General features: G+C 34.9%; 2 protein-coding genes and 1 non-coding gene across 6 annotated transcripts in view; 2 read left to right on the forward strand and 1 right to left on the reverse strand.

The window, feature by feature from the left end:
* Nucleotides 1-9,931, forward strand: part of KCNH7 (potassium voltage-gated channel subfamily H member 7) — a 539,652-nt gene extending 529,721 nt beyond the window's left edge. For both annotated transcript variants that reach the window (XM_060411139.1, XM_060411140.1), the window contains one exon: nt 249-9,931. In XM_060411139.1, the coding sequence (XP_060267122.1) occupies nt 249-518 (270 nt within the window). In that variant the 3' untranslated portion in view covers nt 519-9,931. The remainder of the gene's footprint in view (nt 1-248) is intronic.
* Nucleotides 9,884-27,642, reverse strand: GCA (grancalcin). 3 transcript variants are annotated; one of them, XM_012135557.4, is made up of 8 exons: nt 27,480-27,642; nt 23,774-23,890; nt 21,197-21,266; nt 16,789-16,832; nt 16,358-16,505; nt 13,500-13,613; nt 13,125-13,183; nt 9,884-12,477 (listed from the first exon to the last, which is right to left on the reverse strand). In XM_012135557.4, exons 1-8 carry the CDS (start codon nt 27,504-27,506, stop codon nt 12,451-12,453), a joined length of 606 nt encoding a protein of 201 aa, XP_011990947.1. In that variant the 5' UTR covers nt 27,507-27,642; the 3' UTR covers nt 9,884-12,450. The 3 variants fall into 3 exon arrangements, with proteins under 3 accessions (XP_011990947.1, XP_060267125.1, XP_060267124.1); XM_060411142.1 differs by lacking the exon at nt 13,125-13,183 and having other exon boundaries at nt 9,884-12,468; XM_060411141.1 differs by having other exon boundaries at nt 9,884-13,183.
* LOC114113354 (U6 spliceosomal RNA) lies at nt 19,775-19,877 on the forward strand. Its single transcript, XR_006058998.1, has one exon. It is a non-coding gene; the product is annotated as a U6 spliceosomal RNA (small nuclear RNA).
* Nucleotides 27,643-27,854: the final 212 nt, after the last annotated feature.

Here is a 27,854-nt window from a genome sequence, read left to right on the forward strand (position 1 = left end):
AATAATAATAACAATCTGATATGGCTTCAGAGTAAAATTAAAGATCTTGGAATGGCTGGGTAAGATTATCTAAACCAACATCTGACCTCCAATGTCTTGACCCACCTTTGAGAGGGAAAGACTAGTTAAGACCACTAATCAAATACAGATTTATGGGAGAAGTAAGCATGTTGAGATTTCATGGTGTCATTTAGAAATATGTCCAAATGAATTATAAAAATGTGTTTTCGTCTCTTTTCTTTCACCAGTGTCCTGAATTTCTAGACCTTGAAAAATCTAAACTTAAATCCAAAGAATCCCTCTCAAGTGGAGTGCATCTGAACACCGCTTCGGAAGACAACTTGACTTCACTTTTAAAACAAGACAGTGATCTTTCTTTAGAGCTTCACCCCCCAAGGCAAAGGAAAACTTGCCTTCATCCAATTAGGCATCCCTCTTTGACAGATTCATCCCTAAGCACTGTAGGAGTCTTGGGTCTTCATAGGCATGTTTCTGATCCTGGTCTTCCGGGGAAATAATCATTTTGTACTGTTTATTCCACATACAATGTAAGTGCTTTTAATGGCTGTTTTCCTTTTTGTATTTAAATCCTCTCTACTTGACTCAGGGGCTCACAAGTTACCATTATATGCAAAAGTACTGTATATTTTCCTAAATTGACGCTTGTAAGGTAAAATTGAGCAGTTAGGATGTAAATACATATACGAACTCTTCTGTTCCAAATGTTAAAACTGCCAGCATCTCAAGGCACCTTACTTTTTATTTTTATTTTTTGAATCATGTGCATGTTAGGAAACTCCAATTTCTCTTGCATGGAGACTCCTATTTATTGCTTTTACTAAACCAGTACTTTGCTACGAAAATGCCTTCCAAGCAGGAAAGCAGAGGATAAAATTGTTCATGGATGCAACTCAGATGATCCTCAGCTCATGGAAGTTCAAGGGGGCGAAAGGAAACCTGGTCACTTTTGAGAACAGATATCCTTCTGGATTGAGATGTTTATAGATAATTACATTCATTCTAGCACACTGAAAAAAAAATACAGTTTTAGAGTTATAAATTTCTGACAGTATAGGAAACCATTTCCAAATACATGAATATAGGCCAGCTTTAATGAGGACAAAAAGGCCTTTCTATTTAAAATTCTTTCTCCAACTGTATTCACAACTGTATTCACAAATTCTCTAAAATATTTTCCATTGGCACATTTCCTTAAGTGCTTAGAAACAAGTTTCTCTAATTTTTATTTTCTTTTTTGTTGGTGGGTTGTGTTGGAAGGGAGTCATCTTAAGAACTGCTGAAGTGCTACAGACACAACTAATATCCACAGCTTTCTTCTGACTCACATTGTAGGGCAATACTGAATTTGATCAGTAAGACTTTTGATCAAATTAGCACACATTGTTTTCTTTCCAAAAACTGTGCAATTTTAGTGGATTTATGTGGTGAAAGTTGCTTCCATTAAGGGTATGTTGTTCTGACTTTCTAATTCCAGCTATAGAAAAACAGTATGCATTCACCTATCTATAAAGAGAATGGACAAACCAGCAGAAAAAGAAGTTCAATTTTATTTGGTATTCAAACACATTTACTAATCAAAGAGTAACTGAAAATCTATTACATGTGAATCGGGCTGAATATATATTGATTCAAAGTATCAGAATATATGATGGAATATATTTTAATATATTCAACTGTTAGAATATTTTAGGAGAGTGGTGACATACGCCTCTCGTAAAATCAGCATACAGATAAGTTGCAAGTCAATTTAAGATTCTGATTAGCCAAATTCCAGTTAAGACGTTTTATCTTTCAATTGATTTGAATACAACTTTAAATTTATTATGGACTGGTGCACTGTACACTTTCCTTCTGAACAAAATTTCAAAACTTTTGAAAGTTTCTTCGTCTTTTACTAAGTTTTACACTTACATATGTTTTTAAAGAAACACTGTACCTGTGTATATTATTAAATGGATTTATTTCTGTCCCTCTATGATAGAAATATAATCTATTGATTTACTTTTACCTTTGGCTAGTATATTAGTTTCAAATACAAGCAACTTATTTAAATTTACAAAAACTTTGCACTATTTAAAATATAATTAAAGTGACCTTAAATTGCTCCCTATATATTGTTTAATGGTCACATAAATTGATAATCTGTGTGGAAGGCAATCTGTAGGCATAGGCATATTTTATCCCTGCTTAGGTTTTGAAAATAAAAATATAAGCAATCAAATACACATAACAGAGTGTGTACACAGACCAGTCAATTCAATAAAAGTATAATAATTTTAGCCAGATTTCCAAATTGCTGGGTGTTATGCAGATAGAAATTTAGGGGCTAACTGATGATTTCCTTTCCTCACTCAACAAACTTTTATGGGTGTCTAGCAGAGGAGAAAGAGAAATGGCCAACTGATTCAGTGGACAACTTAGGGATTTTGTTTCTGTATGTAGGCAGATTTTTGCAGCTGCAACAAATTTCAGAAGGATTGTCAGTCCAAGCTCCAGGGAAGTTCAGATTGAATTCACTAGAGAATGTTCATTTGTAGAGAATATCTGGCAGGTGAGGAATTCAGATCTGATTGTTTGATTAATTAATGCTTCAGCTTCAACATTTGGTATGACATACATAAAATTCAGCCTCCCACATAAAGCTTCTATACTTCTTTATAAAAACTAAGCATAAAGGAATATGAAGATGGGAAATGGTGTGTAAGCATCCAGCTTGTTTAAATTCTAGTATAACATGAACATTTTTTCTTTGTAATTCCTCAACATAAAAGAATTTCTTGATATTAAAATCCAAGTCTCAGAGGGTGGGACAGGATTAGGAAGGTCCATTCCTACAGGATATTAGCTTTTAAGCCCAAGCAATATAAAGATATGGTGAGTCAAGTATAGACATCAAAAGACTTAACATTGAATTAAACCAAAGCAGTTGTCTTAATTTACAAAATCCATCCTCTTGTCCTAGCCAAATATCTAATCCCTAAAGTCACTGTCACTTTCCCCATTCACAGTCTGATCCCTCCATCGTGGGATCCTGCTGAGAGCCAGGTTAACTACTGTCGCCAATAATGGCAGTATAGCAACTGCTCTCCTTCTAGGTGATTAGAAGCATTAACATAACACCTTTTGGCTTTCACCTAAAAATAATATTACCTGGTCTCCAAGTCTAAATAAAATGGCGTCTTAATCTAAAATTTTATCTGGGTTAGATGTTATTAATTGCTGAGCATCAATTTGAAAGACTTACCAGTCTACCCTGTAGGGGAGTCCCATACTCTTAATTAGTTGAGAAGAAAACCAGGAATGAAAACTGCAGAAAGCATATTCTTACAGGGTTTTAAAATAACCACTCATTCAACATATATGGAAGGAAGGGTTACATCTGGGACAGCTTAGCTTCTTAAGTCCATTATAATAGGTTGGTCATTAGAGCTAACTCTGATGACCTTACTGACTCTTCCAGTAAGAAGATAAGGAAGCTAAGTTAAGGCAGAAAAGCATTTGGTGTCAGGTTTAATGTGTATAGGGCTTCCCTAATGGCTCAGATGGCAAAGCGTCTGCCTGCAATGTGGGAGATCCAGGTTCAGTCCCTGGGTCGGGAAGATCCCCTGGCGAAGGAAATGGCAAACCACTCTAGTACTCTTGCCTGGAAAATTTCCATGGACTGAGGAGGCTGGTAGGCTACAGCCCACAGGGTCACAAAGAGCCGGACACAACTGAGCGACTTCACTTTCTTTTCTCTCTTTCTTAATGTATATATGACTGCTGCTCTCGGTCCTTCTGGAGGTTGATCATTAACAATGGTTCTTAAATGCCTAAAAGAACAAGGTCCTTATCCAAATGTTATTGTAAAATCCTATCATATGTTATCTAAGGATAAAATTTATCACTTGAAATGCCTATCTAAAATAGGAATTATTAACAATAGTATATTCTTCTGAATGCTTTTTATGGTCAAAAAAGAAATCTGGTAGAACTAATTACTAAAAGTGAATTGGAGTTTTTCAAATGCTTATCCATGGTTAAAAACCCAAAGTAGAGCAGTTGTTTAAGTAGATTTCTAATTGTAAATCAAAATTCTTATAAATTACAAAAATTTTAAATGTTACTAAATTTCAGATTGGTTTTGCTGTACAACCAATGTGTGTATCAAGTGAGTTCAAAGAGGCACCTAGAAGACAAGATGAGGATGTCATCGGGGGCGGCCCTTGAATTAGCAGCACTAGCTCCAACCACCTGGGAACCTGTTAGGAATGCCTATTCTTGGACCCCACCCATTCTGTTAAATCAGAAACTTTGGTGGGCAGTGAGGCCAGTAGTCCTGTTATAACAAGCCCTCCTCCATATGATCTTCATGCACATGAAAACTTTGAGAATCACTCATGTAGTGCTCTGCAGTTAGACCAACTTGGGTCTCAGCACGAGTTCTTTCATTAATAGCTATGTGACCCTAAGCAAATTAATGAACCCTTCTGAGTCTTTTTCCAGAGATAATGGTACCCGCCCTGAAAACACCTGAGGGAGGAAATAAGATAACATGTAGGCGAGTGCCTGGCACATAGTAGGTGCTCAAAATGCTAGATTCTTTGGCTCTCATCCAGGAACATAACAGTAAAAGCAATCAGGAAAATCAACAATTTTCCACAATTTAGCTTTTGCACAATGTGCAACATCTCCAACTAAATGGCTGGAACCGACTAAAGCTTTTGTTTCAGAAAAATGCCAAGTGTAGCTATTGTTTTCTTTCCTCTAATTGTAGTTTGCACTGTTAGGTTTATAGCTTTAAAGTGATACTATTTACAGTAATAATTGTGAGAGTATGAATCTCATGGTTACAAACATATCTACTTTGAATGGATGTTAAATGCCAAGTGTGCAAAAATGGTCTGTTGAATTCAGTACAACTAATATGTATTTCATGAAGACTGGCTCCCTAATGAAGCCTCTTTTGATCCATCATATAATTCCCTAATGGTTATTTAAAAATAGTTTTCAAAATACAATTTTGAAAGAATGTGTTTTTCCAGAAAATAGAAGTTCACGGACTTAACGGTTCTTTTCATACACCTCATACACCGAGGCCCACTCCCTCATGGCACAGATACACTGTACAGAACGAGCCTGCTAAACTCTAGTGTGGAATAGGAGTGATGGCTAGAGGCTCAGTGGGGTAAACCTGAACTCAAATCCTACCTCCTCTACTCACTGTCAAGGCAAACTCCCAGTGAGCTCCAGTATCCAAAATTATAAAAATGAGATAACATCTTAAGTACCTCAAAGGGGTGTTAAGGAGTCTCTGAAATATATTTGTGGAAGTGCTTTGTAAACCACAAGGCACAATAAAACTATAAGACTTAATGCATCATCACAAAGATGGTGGTATTAGGGTACCAGTGCCACAGCACTGCTTTTGTCTTCTAAAAACCTTCTAGTGCCCTTTCCCTTGCCTGACACTACCTGAATTTAACCTCATGACAAAAATCTATAAGGTGATTCTCACGCAACTCGCAAAGATCCATCTGCTCAGAAAAGGAGAAAGCCAGCATTAGGAAGCTTCCTCTGCCATAACACCCCAACGCGTGCATGCGTACCCCAATACTTGTCCAATATTACTTTTGTCCAAGATCCATTAAATTATTAATATATCTACATTGCCATTGTTTTCTGGATATGCAATAGCTTCCCCTTGTCCCTCTTACTTACGTGTTCTCCTTTAAAGTTGTTTTCTTGTGGTTCTCATTAACTTATTATGAAATGATTTCAACCTTTTAAAAACTAAAAGGGTAGCCTTTTAAAATGCTTTATAAAGTATTAGGTATTGTGATTGATCAGTGCCCAAGCTTATAACAATTCATTACATGCTTTTGTGATACAAATACACTGTAAGAATATGCTATATAGTAAAGAAAATCCACAGGAAGACATGAATTTTTTTTTTAATGTCAAGATCCTTTATTCCTTTTTTAAAAACTGGTCCCAACACTAAGCTTCTGGGCCATATGAATTCTTAATAATTGACAGCATGAAAAAGAAATTATTATGACTTATTTATATAAACTACTAAGTGGGGGTTGAGAGAGATAAGTTATTTAAAAGTAACGCATTATTACTATGAGTAGAATAACACATCTATAGAAACGCAATGTTAAGAACAATTGACCAATTTCCTTGTTCTACTAATCATCACTCAACTTTCAAATGAGAATTCCAGGAATACTACAGAAATGCTCCCAACAAAATATTTTTATTTTGAGAAGTGGCAATAGTAATATGGTTACTCTTGAAAAGCTAATTTTAACATGAAAACTCAGATGCATTCCTGAATTGCAATCATAACATCTGCAACTTAATTAATTTATATTTTAAGAGAAAAAAAATAATTTAGCACAACTGGTTTTAAAGCACTATATGTTTAATCTGTATTCTTTGTACTTCCACTGTCTGTTATTTTAATGCTGTTTTTGAGTTGAAAATAATCAAAAAATTACAACTGCTAGCATTTAACCTGTATTTTAAAATACTGACAATATATTGAGTATTTGAGAAAATCCCACATAATTCTATCATTTTTGTGTTATTCAGGAGTACAATTCAAAGATCTGTAATCTTATAATTAACTGCTTTACATAGTTTCATCAAAATGGCCCTATAATTAAAATAGCATTGAAATATGATACTCTCCTAACAAATACTAAGGAAATAGATAAAAATATTGGGGAATCCCTAGTTTTTAATCTGGGCACCTGCCAAATTTAAAGGCAAATTACCTATTTTTAGCTGAAATTTATGTTCTATAATTTTGGTAGGAATATGTATACAAGAATGTTTGCTGTTTAAATAATACATTTCAAACAGTAATGTGTGTAATTACTGGAAAATGTCAGTCATCTGATACAAAGAAGCTTGCTCACGTCGGTTAAGTAGTAAGTACCTTGGAATGCTTTAAACATAATGAAACAATCTACCAAAACACATAGTCTTTATGCACATAATGTAGCATGAAATCATGATGCTTTTGAAATACTCTGTGCAGAAATATTTATTTTTTAGCAAATATTTTCTTCAGATTGGTATGTGATATTGACAATGTAATCTACTTGCACAACTAGTTTTGCAATAACCATCCACAAATAACTGTAAATAAGAAAACTGTAAATTTCATGTAAAAATGGTTGCGAAATTTTGGTAGCTAAAAGTGTACAAGTTGTATTGAAATATAGTATATATACATAATTTAAGAATGAAGCATATAATTTCTGATCTATTTATACATGAAAATTCAAGAATTTGTAAAAGATATTATTTTGGGGAAAAAGAAAGTAAATCTCATTAGCTACTTAGGATACTTTTATTAGGGAAGCCAACTCTTTCCAACATTTTACTAGATACAGAGATAGATACAGGCATGGTGGTGCTGATATATTTCACAAAATCACATAACTGTTAACAGTGCTACAGTTTTACTGAGTTCCACTGGGGCACTAGTAAGCTGGACTGAGTGGTAAAACATTAAATTTCAAAATAAACAAACGACAACCCTTCACTTTTTGCCTCTCAGAAAACAATAGTAATTTACTAAAACACTTACTGTTTATTTAAACTTTCCGATGACTAATCAGGCTTTAACTTACATGAGATAAATTTTTTTATAATGTATGTTTGATACATATTTTTCATCTAGGATGAAAATACTGGGATATGATTGTCATTTGCCTATGTTTCATACATTTTTAATTCTTCCCCTAGAATCACTTATCCATTATTTTTTTAAAAATCAAACTAACTTTAAAGAAAACTTTTAAATAAAACCTATTGATCATAACACGGCATGTTCTTAGCTAAGGGCTGTTTAGTCTGTTTAGGGTTGAAATTACCGACTATTCACTTTTAAGGTTTAAAAAACCAAGAGAACATTGCCCTATTTGATAAATAAAAAACCAAACCAAATACAGAGTAGCAGAAAGCACTGTACTATCTAGAAGTGAAGCTGATTAAAAAATAAGAATCAAAGTATGAAAAAACAAAATATTTTTTAAAAGATTCTCTTGCCTTAAGATAAATGTAGGGGCAATGCATTTAGATAGCTTTGGGAAATTAAATACATATTCTCAAGTTCAGTTAACCCTAAAGTCTTTTTTAAATGGCCTATAATTTTCCAAAGAATATGGATCTTTAATTAGTATGTTTCTGGACTATCCATATTAGCAATGTTCAGGTTATCCTTTGCAATTTCAGTAATCATAACAATATAAAATGTGATTAAATACAGTCAACTAAAATGCAAATAACTGTATCTCTAAAGTACATATTTGTGTCTTCACGCTTTTGGGAAAAGGTTCTGTCTCCCCCTTCATGCAAGGGCACATACATAGATACATACACATACACTGTATCAGAAGAAGGGGTACTGATTCCTGGCATACTTGTCTCTGAATATAGCTATTAAATATGACCTAGACCAATTCTTCTCACTCCTATAAGATTTCCAAACTGCCACCATCTCTGACATTGCAGAAAGGGCACACCTAAAGACCTAAGTAGTACACAGGCAAGGAGCCTGCTGCTCCCCTCACAATAGGGCACACCATAGCAATGTAGAATTGCCGCCAATGTCTGCTTACTATGTATTCAGATACAGAAGCACATCTGAAATTTGAATGCTCAAAAAGTAATACACAAAGCTGCTTATTACCAAGCTACATGGGGAAAAGAAATGTTAAGTAATATAAGGTTCTTGTCTTTACTATGCTTTTTAAAATAAGTAGACATGGCAAAAAACAAAAGCGCAAGTTTCCCAGGATTCAAATAATGATCTGATAGTGAGACAGAGAAATTTTTCTTAACTTTCCCAGTTTTCTGCAAAGTAGTTTTGTGCTCGGAACTCCACATTACAGGACTATTTGAATTCAATAAAGACATATGTAATTTTATGACCTAATTCTAGACTATAAATTATTTGAACAGTATTCATTTAAAAGCCCTGCCTGTATTCATCACTATAACACAAATTCTAAATATTTTTCTTTGTATCATCTAGTATTATGAAATCAAGACAGACTCTTAGATGATACCTTAGCATTATACATTTATTTTAAAATGCTCAATTTGCTATGAAAATGATTTGTGACCAACAAAAATGTGATATTATAATATGTTTCAAAGTAATAAAACACTACTTTAAAATGGTTGCATTTTAAAGTTTAAGAGAAAAGAATATACTAACCTGAAAAATGTATTGAATTTTACTCACTAGATTTAATTTACCAGATTTTAACAAATTTACTCCTATTAATTTCCCAGAAAACTGCTACAAAAAAAACATATCATTTATGTCTGTCAAACATAAAAGGACAAAGAAAAGCACACTTCTGACATATAGTATTTGTTTGTTCAGTTTTGTAATGCCATAACAGTGACCTTGATTTATATATTTTACTTAAATCATCACAATTTATATTTTCAATTACACAGATTTTATCTACATTAATAAATTTTACTCTCTTCCAGGGTAAATGCCTTCTCTGGAAATAAACATATCTCTTGACATTTTTCTATTACATTTTGTTTTTGAATGCATGCTTGATAGATCAAATGAGCACAGTCCTTGAAATTACACTTGAAAGTGGACCAAATTAAGATTCCAATAGTATTGATTACCCCCTGATGTAATTTAAAATGTGTAAACTGCCACTCAAAATAGAAGTGCAATACCTGACATTTAATCATTTGGCAGTCTTTGAAGCATAGGTGAATTACTGCACTGTTACTTGAACTGAAGTATCTCTTAATATATATGTTACAGATTTTGTATGATGCAAAACTTTACAGCAAGCTATTTGAATGTTTATTAAAAAAATTCTCAAAATGACATGGAAACATGTTTATTGTATAAATAAAAGCACTTAGACATTAAGAGTGTACATGATTTAATAATTTACATCATCATAAGGAAACTGGGGCATGAGTTAATTAGTACAAACTACCACACTACATTCACATTCATTATAAAACGATTTAATTTTTACCTTAGTAATAGATTCTGTTTACATTATTTTAAAAGCATTAAAAATATGAATTGCATTTTAGCAGAAAAATCCTGGTAATGTATTGTCTATGGCTAATGTTTATATAAGATTTTCTAATGTGTGCAGATTAGAAAACCAAGCACTAGAAAAATATGTAATTGTCCTGAAGGCCAAAATGACCCTAGTGTTTGAAATAATGTTAATCTGGGAATTTGCAAGGAAAGTGATGATTTGCAAATCTTATTTCTAGATTTATGTTCTCATTAGTATAAGAAAATTTGAAAAGAGGCTAAATAAAATTCTACGGATTAAACAAAAAATGATTATCTAATGTGAAGTGCAAAACAACTGTCTGACAACCAGGTTGGATTGGCATAGAACATCAGTTTTGCTAACAGGAAGGGTTCTGAGGTTAAAAAAAATTCAGAAAAAACTGAGTCAAATAAAATTGAGATTTTCTGTACCTTACGTTTTATTAAGCTTCCTGAGGAAGATGAGGCTTTCCCGAATACATTTGGTGCTGGGAACTTCTTCAGACCTCCTATGACCAAAAGTCATAGGAACACCTTTGGTAAAGGATGAGTTAAGATAAGCGTGTAAAAGTTCTAACACAAAGTGTCATTTGACAAAACTTATGTGACTCATGTCATACCATTTTAAAAGTTTTACCTCAACTATGAGCGTCCAAATAAGGAAAATTATAACTGACCTCAGAATAGTACAATAACTCAACCAACTGTCCAAAGTGTATGTTAAGATTCCATGCTGCTGAATCACGGTATCACCCTTATGAAGGATACACAGTGTGTTTATGTGATCTCTTTCCTACAACACTGCTAATTAGAATTCTGTATCTTTTATGGCCCAGTTAATATGCTCTCACATCATCAAATATATGTTCATGAAAAAAATTAACAGCCAGAGGACAAAATTACATGATTTATTCATTCACATATTTTTATAAATCTAACCAAATGAATTTGACAGCTAATTATATAAAATTATCAATATCAACAAGAGTATACATTACTTCCTTTCCAGGTTCTTTTAAAGTGAAGTTGATCTATAATTCTGTATCTTTATAAAAGGTTTTTTTTTTTAAGATACTACCATTCATCCTCCATTTTTATGAAACTTCTATGAAAAACTATATTATTAATTTGATCACAAACCATATTAAAATTATATTAATTTGTATTCACCTTTAAGCTAGAAGATGTTCAGTTAAAGTATAATAAAAGTATGTGGTTTACTAACTCTTCATTTAGAAAGACTGAGGCATGTTTGCCAAGAAAGGGACTGATTAACTACAACTTATGTCAGTAATCTTAAAATGCTAAGAACCTGATGACTCCACTTTCAATTTTCATAGTAATGCCACTCAGAAATGCTGTCTACCATGCTCAGGACCCACATCACACTTACTGAGAAAGACTTATGGGTTTACTAATGTCAAAATCACAGACTAATGCTGTCAAGAAAGTCAAACGTGTAATTTCTAAACATTTAAACAAATTGATACATTACTCAATTTTTTAAAAATTTTATAAACAGCTAATAGCAATATGTATAAACAATTTAGTTTAACAAACTGAAATATTGAGATTTCATTAAAAATATGTCATTTGCAGAAAACCTAAATTTAAACAAAGATGCCATTTTAGGTTATCTATACAGAGAAAGAAGTTATGTTCATTAAGAATTTTGTTCCACAGAAGACAATAAAACACACTGAAGAAAAACATATATTGCAAAAAAATTAAAAAAGGAAAAACAATGCCTCCTGTAGTTTTATCTCACCGTAGATTAATTTATGGTCCACCTAACGTGATTCAGGATAAAATTTTAAGAACTAAAATTTTCTTCTTCACAGGCAAAGAGTCACAAGTTTCTGTTTTCTGATTATGTGAGCAAATTAAAAAAAAAAAAAACCTACTATAAAGATTGCACAAAATCTAGGCCTCCCTTTCTGGCTCACCTTCAAATACCAACAACTACAAACAAATTTTTCAAAATATAATTTGTAACCTTCAGGTAAGTATAAATTAGTTTTATCTAGGCTTGCATTATTTAGCTTCTTATACAATCTATCTTTTTAAAATATATAATCTATCTTGTAATTAAGAAAGAAAATTAAAGCTAAGAGGTATTTATATCACTTAATTATACACCTATGTTGATTATGCAGATATCTCTAAAGTTATAACTTTACTAAAAGCAATAATATTCCAAATACAAAAACATCTCTCTTATTGCTTTACACTGTGAGCTAAAGTAAAAACTCAGAGAAGAGATTCAATATATGGAATATGGAAAAGCCTTAGAAGCTTTAATCCTAAGGAGTCCAGTTCATTTCTTGTAAGCAGAGAAACTCATAGTATTTCTTCAGCTTTCAAATTCTAGACATTCAAATTGCCATTGTGCCCTGCAAAAACTAATAACAGGCAAAATCATCATTTGGTAACAATAATATGGTTTTTGTCCTTAATGTTTTATCTCTAATTATATTCCACAGAAGCATTTTCTCAAGAGGAGAAATGTTTACTGTCTAAGGTTTGTAACTCAAACCAGTATTATACTGGTAGGATAAAGTTGACCTTATAATTTCCACATAACACAAATAAAACGAAACCCTGAAAAACACTTAGGAACATGTGAAATATAACCTTTCCTGTAGCTTCAATTGAAAAAAAAAAAAAAAGGACTCAGCCAAATAGCAACAATGGAAATGAGAAATGAATAGTTCCATTACCTATCATAGATGAACATTTCCTATCTCTTTCAGAAGGAAGATCATCACAAGTAAAATACTCTTTATAAATTTGCCCTTAAAAATGATTTGGAACATAAACTGCCAAAATCACTGTCATAAAATTTTAAAGTATTTTTATGTTTAATATCAAGTCAAATTGGTTACTTATACCACTACTGAATTTTATATTTGAGTTATGCTGAAAAATACAGAAAAAGTAAAATATATTATCTCCACTACTGAAACCACAGATCATTTACATTTTCTGATCACTATGAACACACATAGAACACAGTATAAATATCAAAAGTGTAATACAGGATACTCACATCGTCATATACGAAACTCACAACCCCTTGTTGCAAGTGGTCTCTTCTCCTAAAGAAATCTTTAAACAAGAAGTTATTTTCTGTGTTACAGTTTAAAATCTAGTTTTAAATAACTGGTGCCCCCAGGTATTACAAAAGGAATAACTTTATACTCTAGTAAATCTTGTGATTTTTTAAATGTCCCAGGCCACTGAGATATGAAGAAAATTTTCCAAAACTGAGCTATAACATTTTTTCACTATTTATATTCCTTAAGTTTTGAAGCGTTAGAACTCTGACAAGATTTTAACAGTGAATAAAGAGGGGAAGACACATAATACTATCACTTTGCTGAAGGAAACGTCCCCTAATACTGTGCCCATAAATGGACCATACCTGTCAATGCTCGAAGCTTCACACAGCAAGCAACATAATCATCAAAGAAGATTCTGCCATTCTTGCTATAACGTTTGACAATGGTAGTTACTGTCTGAGGACTCAACCTATAACCTAGAAAAAGGGATTGCTAGATTAAAACTTCTGAAACTACACATCATAAGCACACCATTAACCAACAATGTATTCTTGTTAATAAAGTTATAAAACAAATTAACTTTCAGAATTCATTACATAAAAATATATATCAGAAACAAAACACATTGCTATTGAAATTGATCAGGAAAGGTTTCATTACTAATGGCAAAAGTGGTACATAAATGTCACAATTCCAACTCTATAAAAAGTCAAAGCTAGGAAAAAGAAAACAATTATCTTTTTGTGCTTGTAAAATATATTTTCGTTTTGAAATAATGTCTAATGTAGTGACAGGTTTTTTAATTCATCAATTTTTAAACCCTGTAATTTAATAGTTCTTCAAAAACATCAAAGCAAAGATTATTAGTGATCTTTGATATCATTCAAATCTGTATTTCCCACTGACTGTACTGTCTTAGAGTCAAAGAAAATTTGAGACTCAACATGGTTACTTAAAGTGGGGAAAAATAGTGAAATGTTATTCCATTTTGGCCTATAACCCTTATTATGTTTCTTCATAGATTTTTCATTTTTTAACCGGTATTTTTACTCTTTCCTTGGTTCTTTGCTGTCTAGTCCAATGGTCTCCAAAAGTTTTTGAATGTATACTTCGAGTAAAAAGTTTTGGATCATTCACTCTCATTATATGTATATTATTTAGTCTTAAATTCTATACAAGTATGACTATTTGATGATTTACATTTTAAAATATATAAAAAACTAAAATTTAAAAGAATGGAATAAAAGTAATTAGAAATATAAATTAATTTATTTCACTTGTGGTCCCCCCTAGTGATGGTCCTATGTATTTAATGAGGTGTGTATATTTCACTGTGAAGAATGCTGGCTTAGAAATGTTGTCTTTGTATATTACTGGATTAGATGTAGACAAAAGACATTCATCCAGGCAAAGGGAAAAATAAAGAAAATAAACGCAATAGAAGATAATTCTACAAATAACTATAATGAAATGCAATCCAGGAAACTTGCTAAAAGTAATTGAAAGGAAAGGTATAAGTTAATAGAAGTCAAATATGCAAGCAAATGTTATATGCAAATAAACCCTGAGCTCCCTATTAGAGAGTTATGATCCGGGTAGATATGGGACTGATAAAACTCACAAGATTTTCCATAGCATTCTCATAAAAAAAATTGAATATTTTAAAATATATCTGAAGACCTAAAATTTGAATAATACAGATGTCTCTTTGTTATTTACACTCAACTGCCTATGTGAATTCTTTGGTGGTTTTCTTTTTTCCAAATGGTTATATTAATTTTCCAACATTGCACAGAATTAAGAACCAAGTTTAATTCATTAGGAATTAAGACTCTATAATTAAACTACACAAGTTTATATGGACAGGACTATCCCTAAAATGACAATTTATTAAAATGTCTATTTATAAAACAAAATCATGGCTTTGACTTTAAACTGAAATTTGAGATAATTTACACTTGTTCAGATTTCAGAAAAGTACAATCTTTCAAAAGTTAGTTTTGTTACGAAAGCACTTTGTTTAGAAATGAATGTACATAAAATCACAAGCATAAATACAATTATGAAAACTACTTAAATTGTAAGCAAGTTAAATGGACTGTATGTAGTCCATGGAATTCTCCAGGCCAGAATACTGGAGTGGGTAGCCCTTCCCTTCTCCAGGGGATCTTCCTAACTCAGGGATCGAGCTCAGGTCTCCCACATTGCAGGTGGGTTATTTACCAGTTAAGCCACAAGGAAAGCCCAAGAATACTGGAGTGGGTAGCCTATCCCTTCTCCAGAGGATCTTCCTGGTATTGAGCTGGGGTCTCCTGCATTGCAGGCAGATTCTTTACCAACTGAGCTATGAGGGAAGCCCCAAGCAAGTTATATACCACTCATATTATCATTTTTTTAAAGAAAACAGACTGAGAACTTTAGCTTATCAGAGATATGATAAAATAAATTTACAGTCTTTTGAGATACTCTAAAATGTAGATTTCTCATTTTGAGGGTTTGTTTTTTTTTTTTTTTGGTGTCTACTGTGTGTTCTATGGAGAAGGCACTGGCACCCCACTCCAGTACCCTTGCCTGGAAAATCCCATGGATGGAGGAGCCTGGTAGGCTGCAGTCCATGGGGTCGTTAAGAGTCAGGCACGACTGAGCGACTTCACTTTCACTTTTCACTTTCATGCATTGGAGAAGGAAATGGCAACCCACTCCAGTGTTCTTGCCTGGAGAATCCCAGGGACAGAGGAGCCTAGCGGGCTGCCGTCTATGGGGTTGCACAGAGTTGGACACGACGGAAGCGAGTTGGCAGCAGCAGCAGCAGTGTGTTCTATACTACATAAAGAAGAAGAAAAACTAGACTACATATGGAGACCTGTTATTGAGATAAGCTTTTGCCATCAAATTAGAGATCTTATAAGTTATAAAAGTATACAATATAAATGATGAGTATGAACAATTAGAATAAATTTAAGTATATTCAACATAGGAAATTCAGAAACTGTTTTATCAACCAGAATGCATGAAAGGTTAGCCTTTCAAAAGCTCACAAATAAAATGGTTTTGTTAAAGATATTTAATCAGAATGCATCTATAACCTTGAAATCAAACTGGACAATAGCTGCTGAAATAATATACCCTTTTATTATTTAGCAAGTTTAAACAATTAAGATTCATCTGATCAAAGAACAAAGACAACCTGGATTTATTTAAAGAATTTTAATATGCTTACCCATAGCAGCAATGGCTTGATTCAGTTCATGATGCTCTACTGAGCCACTTCCGTCTTTATCAACAGTTATGAAGTTTTGCTTCCAGGAGTTAAGAGCTGCCCAAAGTTCTTTGAATTCATTAAATCCCATTTTTCCTGTGTAATCTCTCTGATAGTTTTATTAATGAAAATAAATTCTGATACCAAAGAGAATTTAACCTGGACTCAAAATTCCAAATAAGTGATTAAAAAATTGTAAGCTCACTTCTGCAAGAATTAGCCAATGTAGTATATAAATAGACTTGTATAAAAATGGAAAAGAATGGAATTCAAATAAGGATGTTACAAAGTATTTTTAAACACTCTAGTTTACCATGATCATTTATACCTAACAACTGCCTTAAGGGTAATTTTTCTATATTCTAGTATTTTTTGTTTTTACTCAAGGATACATCCAACATGGCAATCATAATTCTGCAGGTTTCCAAACTGAAGGCTATAAAACATATTTATTATCTGAATTAAATTCTGCCCTATTACAACAATTTCTGCTTTTAAAACAAAACATTTATCAACTGACTGCCAAAACTATACATCACTCAATGAACAAACTCTATTAGTCATGCCTAGTGAAAGAAAAAAAAAGAAAAAAATTACTACTTTCATACCTCTACTAAAGGGATTTGGGTAATTAAATAAGCAGTTATAAAATACTGAAAACTATCTCAGGGATGGGGGAGCCTGGTAGGCTGCCATCTATGGGGTCGCACAGAGTTGGACACGACTGAAGTGACTTAGCAGCAGCAGCAGCAAACAAGGGGAAAAGAGGGCTTTAGTCTTCCTAACACAAATGCCAAGTCGGCTTAAGTAGTTCTCACATACTGAGATCACAAAACTTGTTAGAAATTTGGTTAAAGCTTAGGGCATATGGGAAGGAGAGGCATATAATGACTTCAGATGAGGACCAGATCCTACAGGTTTAAGACCAATGGAGGTTACTAATGGATTGGAGAAGAAGATGGCAATCCACTCCAGTACCCTTGCCTGGGGAATCCCCTGGACAGAGGAGCCTGGCGGGCTACAGTACATGGGGTCGCAGAGAATTGGACATGACTTAGTGACTAATCAACAACAAAGGATTTTAAGGAACATAGGAGCAATTCTAAAATTTCCATTTCAGAAACAGTAGTTGACAAAGAAAGACTACATAGAGAGTAAAGTACGATGAATCTGGATGTAGGTAAATCATTTGGAAGTTTACTCCACTCAACCAAGTAAGAAAGAGATGAGCTTCAGAACTGAAAGGAACTGCTTTTTCTTGGGGGAGGGGGGAAGAAAGAAAGAAGAAATATAGATAATAAGATAGTTGGCTATCTTAAATCAGAAATATTAACACTTCCATATTTAAAGAACTATAAATGAGGACTTACTAGGCAAAATTTATTTTTTTCTAATCCTTATCATAATTACATTCAATTAGCATGCTGATTTATCTCAAGACTTATTATACATAGTCCTGATGAAGGAGATATTATGTCAGTAGAGTTCAGTGAAGTTTACAAAATTCTTACTAGTAGCTCCTTAAGATAAACAAATGAATAAGCAAAAACGCTTAAAATTATTTATGCTATTTGATAAAATATTTTGAAATTTTTATAAAGAAAAAAACTATTTCAGCTAAATTTTAGATCCATTAAAGAAAATTATAAAACAATCCACACATTAAAAAAAAAACTTTCTTTAATGTTTCACATAGTATCAATTGTAGAATAGATGGTTATGGTATTTTCAGACTGGTAATTCAATTGACACTGAATAAGCAGTTACTATGAACCAGTAGTGTATGTTCTGTGATTTAACATAAACATGCCTAACCTATTCAACCTTGAGATTTCTTTGGAAGGAATGATGCTAAAGCTGAAACTCCAGTACTTTGGCCACGTCATGCGAAGAGTTGACTCATTGGAAAAGACTCTGATGCTGGGAGGGATCAGGGGCAGGAGGAGAAGGGGACGACCGAGGATGAGATGGCTGGATGGCATCTCGGACTTGATGGACGTGAGTCTGAGTGAACTCCGGGAGATGGTGATGGACAGGGAGGCCTGTCGTGCTGCGATTCATGGGGTCGCAAAGAGTCGGACACGACTGAGCGACTGAACTGAACTGAACCTATACTAGTCCCAGTTTTACAAATAAAGCAACTGTGGCCCAGAAACATAAAGTTTCCCAAGTTCAGAGAGCTAACAGGTGGAAAAGAGGATTGGAGACCAGTACTCTTTCATACAAAAACTTCTCAGGCAGGGACAGGGAGAAATCTCTGGAATGGCATTCCACCATTTTGTCCAGTAAATTAGATCTAATTTGCCTTAAAGTTAACATAGCACTTAACATAAAGTTAAGTGGAAGAATCTGAATAGATGATAATAAATGACAAAAATTCAGTCATCAAATAACCAGCTCTTCAATCAGTTTCAAAATAGAACCAAGTAAGGTAAAAGTAAATAACCTTGACAAAGAATAGAAGAGAAGTTTTAGGAGAGTTGACAGATTTTCACTCTCTCCCCACACCACATTAGAATGGATAGAATTAAACTGAATTTTTACAATTTGTAATCCTTTAGAGAATAAGAGAGGAAACCAAGAAACAAAACTTTGCAAGTTGAAAAGTAGGTGGACATAAGTTGACAACCTCCATCTGAGAAAAGTGGCTTCCTGACCCTGCAATAAGAAAAGCTGAGAAGCAACCTCGTTATCCTGGAGGAGACTTCAAACATTTACAAATTGGTGTGAATGTAGAGACAAAAACAGAAGGACCGGTTGAATGCCTATGTAAGGTGCCTTTGAAGCCCAAATCTTGCTTCAGCCACATGGATGGCTGCCATGTCTACTCCCAAGCCAGCAGACATCTGGGGTTTTATTTTCTGGAGGGTTCTATGCACTGCAGGAAACCAGGCACTGTTGAAGACAGGGCTATCTATTAAAACAAGGAAATAAAGTGACAATTTACAAAAGACTGAGAACCCTGCCAAGTCCTCCCTCCTGGGCTCCAGAGAGCAGATCAACTGGACAACCAGCCCCAAAAGAAATCCCTAAAGATCCTGACACCCAGTGTTGCAGGAAAAACTGCCCAGCTGAACCGCTAGGCTCTCAAGTCTGGAGTCAACACCCAGCCCAGCTCTCAGGGCTTCTAACCAGTATTTTAGTTAAATATGAGCAACCAAGCATCATCAGACATCTGAGAAAGGCAGCTGACATGAAAGACAGTCAAATGGACAAACCAGGGAAAAAACATTGAAGAAGTAGGTTATGCAGGAGGAAAAAAAACCTGGAAAAAAAATTAAAAATCTCAGAGAGATAAGAAAGATGTCACATTCATGAAAAAAAGAACAACTGCTTTTGGATTTTAAAAACATGATAAGAGAAATGAAAGCCTCACTAGAACTTGAGGAGAACATATACTAAAATTGGAACAATACAGAGACAATTAGCATGGCCTTTACACAAGGATGACACTCAAGTTCCTGAAGTGTTAAAAAAAGAAAGAAAGACAGTTGAGGTTGTTGTGTGTTCTCTGTAGCCTGCCAGGTTCCTCTGTTCATGGGATTTTCCAGGCAGGAATGCTGGAGTGGGTTGTCATTTCCTTCTCCAGGAGATCTTCCCGACCCAGGGATCAAACCTGTGTCTCCTGCATTGCTGGCAGATTCTTTATCACTAAGCCACCCAGGATTTCCCCAAAAGTAGAAGAAACCAAGAGGCAGGAGAGAAAAAGAAAAATTACCCAATCCAAATGGCAGGCTTCCACAGAGAGAAAATGGAGAAAACGTCACTGAAGAAAACTGCTCGGAATGAAAGCAAATGAGTCTCGATTGAAAACTCCCTCTGCATCCCGCATACACCAAGGAACAGCACTATGACATTTCAGACCAAGGGCAAAGAGAAGCTTGCACAAGCCTCTACACACTAAAAACAAATGACATACAGGCAGAAAACAAAAAGATCAAACAATAATGGAAGCTGGAAGCAATGGAGCTTAAAACTCTTACGTCAAAATGTTTTGTAATCTGGAGTTCTATACCTGGCTAGTCACTTAAGGACACAATGACAGCATTTTCACAGGAAGTCTCAAAAGATGTGTTTCCCATGTACTTTTATTAGGAATCTATTAATAATGTATTTTATCAAATTTAAGATGAGAACAAGCAACGGAATGAAGGAGAGATCCAATTCAAGAGAGAGAGGAAAGGGCGCCAGGTAAGAGCATCATGACTGCAATGCACAGAAAACGAGGCACAACAGAAAGCCCCAGGATGGGGATTAACTTCAGAAAAATCAAACAGTTACAGAAAAAGGAAAATTAATCATATATTATTCTAAGACTCAGGAAGAGCACTTAGACAGTTAACAATAAAGCAAATGCTTATTACTGACCTAATGAAAATTACTGAATAGCTATACTGGATGGACGGGAAGGGAAGGGCTCCTGTGCACAGAGCAGGGACATGGCTGAAAGGGTTACATCCTTCCTCATTGTCCACAGCAGGACACAATCACTGATCATCATCAAAACTGAAAATCAACAGCAATAAAAGCATGCTGTTTAAGATATGGAGGCACAGTTCAAAAGAATTAGCCGAAAGAAGTTGAAAGAGATTTTTTTCTAAGAGTGGTTAACGTCAGTGGGGGGGAATGCACACTGAACAGTATTTACTTGACAAGATTAGCATTATTTGACTCTGCATTATGTGTGGGAATGTATGTGATAAAAAAAAGTTTTAAAAAACATTTCAAGTATGGACACAAAAAGTTAGAAAGTGAATTTCCTAGTGCAATTTCAACAGAAGGGAAAAAAAAAGATCTCACGAGAAAAAGTTCCACTAATTCCAGATTGTGTTAAACACTTCTGAAGTTCTTCAGCATCCACTTCACCATCCTGGTAAAAAATAATTACAACCTGATTAATGAAAGAAGTTGTATAAAAGCATACTAAAATGCTAACTAGCTGTTCAAGGCCAAAAAATAAATATGCAGTCTTCAAAATATTACTCTATTATCATCTACAAAGTTATAGAGATAATTACTGATGACAAAGACACATTAGAGATCACACAACATGAATACTTTTTCACAATCAAATTTTATTCTATTAAATTATGTAGGCATTTCACATATAATTTATATTCTCTACTTCTGAAAAACAGCATAATCACTCTGCCCTATAATTGCAATATAAAATCTTGTGAGAATCATTATACTTCCACCATAAAAAGTTAGAAAAATGCCTAAAATGTGTTCAGAGAAGTCTCTAATTTTTTCTTTCATGCTTCTTTTGAGGGGAGCTTATTGCTAAAGGATACTGAATCTTTAACTGGGAAGAGAAAATATCATTTTCCTTCACATCTTTACTCTCAGCTTGAGAGTCCCCCTACATTTTGGTGCTATTCTTCTGAGTTTTGTCCAAATATTCTTTGCCATTCTTATGAGAAAAAAATCTTTTATCACGAATAAGAAATCACAATCAAAGTGCAACAGGTTGAATACTCTCATTATGTTTCAGTACTGCATCCTCTTTTCTAAAAAAATAAAGAGTTTAATAATTTACTTGGAAGCATCTCATACGTGGTCATGAATTCAAAACAACAGCTCTGGGAAAGGATTAAGGAGGCAAATTTGAAGCATGTAGTTTACAAGAATCCAAAAAACAAACAAACAAAACTTTTACAAACTAATGCTAAGAAGTATTACAAACACGTCTAAGGAGCATTATAAACACTAAGGAGAGTTATAAATATTATCAGGCAAGTGAAAGACTCACTTTTAAATTTGAGGAAGAAAAAACTCAGTAGTTACATTAAATTATGTTTTAATGCAATATTTAAAAAAACAAAATTAATGCAAAAAAATCTGTGAAAAGATATCCAGTTTTTAAATAAAAGCTCTGAACCTGTTTATACCATTCACCTCATTTGTCTCTCTTGATATTGACCCTGATTAGGTCTATCAAGCCTGTTAGATTTACCTGATGGTCTTAAATGTTTAAGATATTTAAGTATATACCAGTTTATTTATTGCATTTTAATCTGCTTATTTGGGGGAAATAAACCCAAGTATTTGGTAAAACAAAAATTTAATGAAAGTGTCAAATAGTACAATCATAGCAGATCATTGTTGACAACTGTTACAATGAAATAGTTTGTAAGTCAAATAAAGGTCTCTAAATATACATGCCTGGTTCTTAGATTTTAAGTTGTAGTTTTATAAAATGAGTTTATTATATAGTCAGCTATAGATTGCATACTTTTTCCCAGTATTATACTCCTTAAGAGCTCCTTGCTGATCAGAGTGGTATAAGGCAACAGGATCGCACTTAGCTACAAATAATAGAAAATATTATCAAAGGGGCTTAAAGAAATAAATGCTTCTTGGGGCTAGGCAGATCTAGACTCTTTGGCGACTTAACGAAGCCATCAATCTCTTTTCATATTTCCAAATCCCTCATCCACAGGCCTTTATCTCAAGCTTCTGGCCTCCAGATCACAAGATGGCTACAGCACTTCCATACTTCAAGTCCCCTTTCCAGCCAAGTGTTCCCCTTTCCAGAAGAAGGAAAAAGGGCTAACACTAGTTTCAGCTAAGCTTTCCTCATTTGGAAAAGGAAAGCATCCTAAAGAAATTGCACCTATATCTCAATGGCCAGTATTATGGCACAATGGCTACCTTTATACAAAGGTGTCTGAGACAGGATTAGGGTTTTCCAACCTCTAATACACGTGAAAAGAGAAAAGGACATTTTGAATGAAATTTGGGTAGTCAAAACAAAGTGTTTGCAACATATAATAATTCTGTGTATATATATTTCTAGAAAGACATTTGGGATCTAGTGAACATTTAAATGAATGAATAATGAATGGAAAATGTTATCAAACTTCTCTGAAATTCTAACCACTCAATAAATCTTGACTACTGTAAAAGGAAAGAGACATGGTCTGTGTCTAAGACTCAAGAGTGAATCTCTCTCTCTGCTCATTAGTTTGGTATTTGCACCTTCATTCCACCCCATTTCCTTTACCTTTTCCCGATCTGCTTTACCATTAAGGCTCTCCCAGAAACATCCACAGTGTACAAGTCTCTGTGATACTCTGCCCCAGCTTCCGCAAGAAGATTGACATAGAGATCACTTCTTCCCAGATCCTATCTGGCCCAGTCTCCATGCACCACCCTGGTTTCTCCTAACATGTTAGACACCAAACTAATAGACTTTTTAATAAGATAATTATGACCACCCTAATTTCTGAGCTCAGGAAAAAAAAAACTAAATAAGCTTAAAATACAAATTTCATATACATTTTAAATGAAACACTAAATAAAAGAGCTTGACAGTTGTTTTAGATTGCAATAAATTTTTTAACTGATATTTGTGCTGTATATTTAGCATTTTACCTGGCCAGCAATAGCAAGGAAGCATTTCCACATGGGGTCTCCTGTTGAGATACTGCCTGGATAAACTGGGTTTCCAGGGTATCCTGGCTGTCCCATTGGATTGCCAAAATTTCCATACTAAAAGAGAGAAAAGGGAGGAGGTTATTAATATAAATATTACCCATTATACACTAAATTTGGTTTAAAAGAACATATTTATGAGAAGTCCGTTGAAAAGTAAAAATTGAGTTACTGAAACTTCCCAAATCATCACAAAAGCTGTTAGCTACAAACTGTTAGTTGCCTTGCATTACTTAATTCATCCCATTAACAAATATTATCCAATGTTCTTTAAAGTCTTAAGGAAAAAAGAAGTCTCTAGCCTCTAAGAATGAGGCATACTTTTAAAAAGTGTTGATCATCATCACGGAAGCAAAAAGTTAAAAAATATAAGAAAATTTCACCTATAGTAAAATGAAAAAGTAAACCTAAAGATACATACATAGAATTCATAGTAAATACAATGAAACTGTGTCCATGACCAAATCATGAGAAAGTGCATAGGGCTGAAACATACTGAAACATCCACCAAAAAACATGCATTGTTTTATAAAGCAAGACACCAGTGAAGAGAATAACAGGTGGTAATTCAAACCAAGGTCATCTTCAAAATAAGAACAACAAGAATACCAACAATAATAATAGCTAACACTTACTAAGAGCTTGTTATATCTTAAGTACTGTTCTAACTACTTTCTCCCTTCCCAACAAGTCAGTGAGGTATCAAAGTACTATGTCCTTTTTTCAGTTGAGGACATAAAACTTCAAGGAGTTTCCTGGATTAGTTAAAGTTAAATGGCTAGTACCAGGTAAACCATGATTCAAAAATAGGTAGTCTGACCTCAGAGACTACATACTGTTTGTTTCCTGCTTTGGCTCTGGTGATTGTTTTCTTTTTACTCTGGAACTTTGAATGCATTCTTTTATACCTTTGAGAGGCATTTTGCCCACTTGGTGCTCTGTCACATGTGACTCACTGCGACTCCATGGACTGTAGCCTGCCAGGCTCCTCTGTCCATGGAATTTTCCCAGCAAGAATCCTGGAGGGGGTTACCATTTCCTCCTCCAGGGGATCTTCCTGACCCAGGGACTGAACCCACATCTTCCACATTGCAAGTGAATTCTTTACCACTGAGCCACCAGGAAAGTCCAGATAGGCATTTTTTTTCAGTGTTTTTAATGAGTCTGGAGAATGAAGAAATATCCGACTACCTTTGAAGAATGAGCAGAGACTGATGGAAGGCAAAAAGGGAAAAGAATTCTAAGTACTGGTTGGGGGAAGGGGTGGGGCAAAAAGGAGCCTTTTGTAACAGTTTGAAAAGCTGCAGCTTGGGAAACAGTAAAGGCAAAAGAAATGACATATGGGAACTCCAGGAAATGTGCTCAGGGATGCAATCAAAAACTAGATTAGAAAGCAATAAAGTACAAGAAAGAAAACAAAAACGTTAAAATAGTATAATGAATTTTATTAAAAGTGACTGTTTAAGAATTACTTCTTTGGGACTCCCCGGCTAGTCAATGGTTAAGAATCTACCTGTTAAAGCAGGAGACATGGGTTCAATCCCTGGTCTGGGAAGACCTGACAAGCCACAGGGCTACTAAGACCAAGCCAAAACTACTGAGCTGGAGCTCCTGAGCCCATGCTCGCAGCAAGAGAAGCCACTGCAACAGGAAGCTCACATAGTGCAACTAGAGAGAAGCCCCTGATTGCTGCAACTAGAGAAAGCCTGCAGGCGGTAATGAAGATCCAGCGCAGTCAAATAAATAAAATCTTTTAAAATAAATAAATAAAAATAAAAGTTACTTCTTTGAAAAGATGGACAGGCCAGTTTCCAGAAAAAAAAAAAAAAAGAAGTGTATATAACCACAGAGGATTAAAAAAATATATATATATATAAACAAATGCTTATGAACACCTTTTTACCAACACATTTGAAAAGGTAAATTAAATGGACCTTCAAAAAGTATTTAAATTCTATACTATACTGAATTACAGTATATTTTTATACTATTTTATATTTTTAAATTACAAAAACATACTGAAGGAAGAAAAATCCTATTTGTAATAAGGGTAACTATGATATAAAGATCAACCTTAAATTTAAAAACTGCATAAAATATTATTTTTTGAGTTACCTCACTGATTGGGGGAAAGTTTCAGGCCAGTATTGGGGGACAAGTCTTGATCCAGAGGTAAAAAGATTAGCAAAATTCCCAAAGCAACTTTTGCTCTGAGGCAATAACAAACACCTAGACTTTTGGTTCTAAGGCCTCTAAGGACATGGAGGGCATATCCAAAAATTTAAGGCTTACTGGAGACGCTCACCTCCTTAAGGTTCACAGAAGAAAGAAGGCCAAACCAAGTATAAGCATATTATTGTTGTTTATTCGCTAAGTAGTGTCCGACTTTTGAGACCCCATCAATGGTAGCCAGCCAGGCTTCCCTATCCTTGGGATGTCCCCACGAGAATACTGGAGTGGGTTGCCATTTCCTGCTCCAGGGGATCTTCCCATACCAGGGATTGAACCTATGTCGCCTGCATTGGCAAGTGGATTATTTAGTGAACCTAGACCCTCTACTGTAGCAACTCAAATAGAGTTTTACATCACTCTTTGGTAAGTATCCTTTGCTATCTAAATAGTATAATGATCTGATACTTGCTCCTACCCTTTATTTTTTTTTAAAGAGAGATGAAAAGGCTTTTCTGGAACATTTATTTATAAATGACTGAAAGTGAAAGTCCCTCAGTTGTGTCCAACTCTTTGCGACCCCATGGACTATACAGTCTATGGAATTCTCCATGCCAGAATACTAGAGTGGGTAGCCTAGCCCTTCTCCAGAGGATCTTCCCCACCCAGGAATCGAACCCGGGTCCCTTGCATTGCAGGCAGATTCTTTACCAACTGAGCTATCAGAGAAGCCCTTAACCCTTTTTCTTTTAACTCTTGGAACTTATTCTTCATTCTATTTCTTCCATGAATAGCTTGTCTGTACAAGTTTTCTATGCTTAACATATATCCTTATGCTTGAAAATTCTGACCACACTGTAATACTACCTCAAAAATACGTATAAATTTTGTTGTATATGCTGTTACCATGTCGACACTACAACTCCCAACTCCCAAAGGTGATGCAGGATAAATATTAGGTAAGAAAGTATAATCTTCTCCCCTACAACCCAGCCCCCCAAAGTTTAGAACAGACTGCCCTTGGTAGAGTAATAAACATTAGAAGGCATTTAGCATATCTTAATTTACTCATAAGCAACATAAAGAACTGAAAAGAAGTGGTCAAAAAAATTCAGGGAAAGGATGTCTAGCAAAACTGAGGAAGGGGGGCGGGGGAGGAGGGCTGAAGGGAGGGTGGACCAAAGAAGATACTGGAACAAGGAGGATGCTTTGTTCCTCTATCTTAAGAAAGAAATTTCTAAAAACACTCCATACCCATTGATCCACAAGGATTCGCCTAAGGGACCATCAGGCACCAGAACACCTGCGGCTTTCCGCTTGGCCCCAGCCCAGGCTTCCTACATTACGCAAAGTCCTGGCGCCGCCGAGTACCAGAAGCAGAAGTAAGCAAGCACCGACAGAGGGTGAACCCGGCCACCGCCGCAGGGGCCTCACATCCCGCGGGGGTGGAGGCCGCGCCGAAGCGGCCAGGACTCACCCCTCCTCCGTATCCCGGGTATGCCATAACAATCTTGCGAGGCGACAGCCCGGTTGGGAGAAAAGCAGAGTTCTAGGTGCAGGCGCAGGTGCAGGTGCAGGTGCGGGTGAGGGTGAGAGACGCACTTGCAGCGCCTTTCATGGCCTCAAGACCACCCTTTTCTGAGTCCAGCCCCGCCCTAGTCGGTTCGGATTGGCTGAGACCTGCCCTTCGCAGCCTATCCGGCCTAGGCCCACCCCTTCCCCACGTCTAGTCCCACCCATCTCGTCTCTGATTGGCTTCACGAGCCCAGCCTTTTCCTACTCCGCCCCTATTGACTAGCTTAGAGGTCTCGCGCTCTAGCCTTCCTCAACTGCAAAGAAAGCTTTGCTGTAG

This window comes from Ovis aries, chromosome 2 (assembly GCF_016772045.2).
Source record: "Ovis aries strain OAR_USU_Benz2616 breed Rambouillet chromosome 2, ARS-UI_Ramb_v3.0, whole genome shotgun sequence".
In the NCBI taxonomy this organism is placed as follows: Eukaryota; Metazoa; Chordata; class Mammalia; order Artiodactyla; family Bovidae; genus Ovis; species Ovis aries.

Bases quoted from the DNA above. Each gene is read 5' to 3' on its own strand.
- GCA (XM_060411141.1), bottom strand. From the start codon at position 27,506: ATGGCATACCCGGGATACGGAGGAGGG. The intron at 23,891-27,479 runs GTGAGTCCTGGC...TCTCTCTTTTAG, and splicing joins ACCCGGGATACGGAGGAGGG to TATGGAAATTTTGGCAATCC. The intron at 21,267-23,773 runs GTAAAATGCTAA...ATTTTTTACCAG, and splicing joins TCCTTGCTATTGCTGGCCAG to GATGGTGAAGTGGATGCTGA.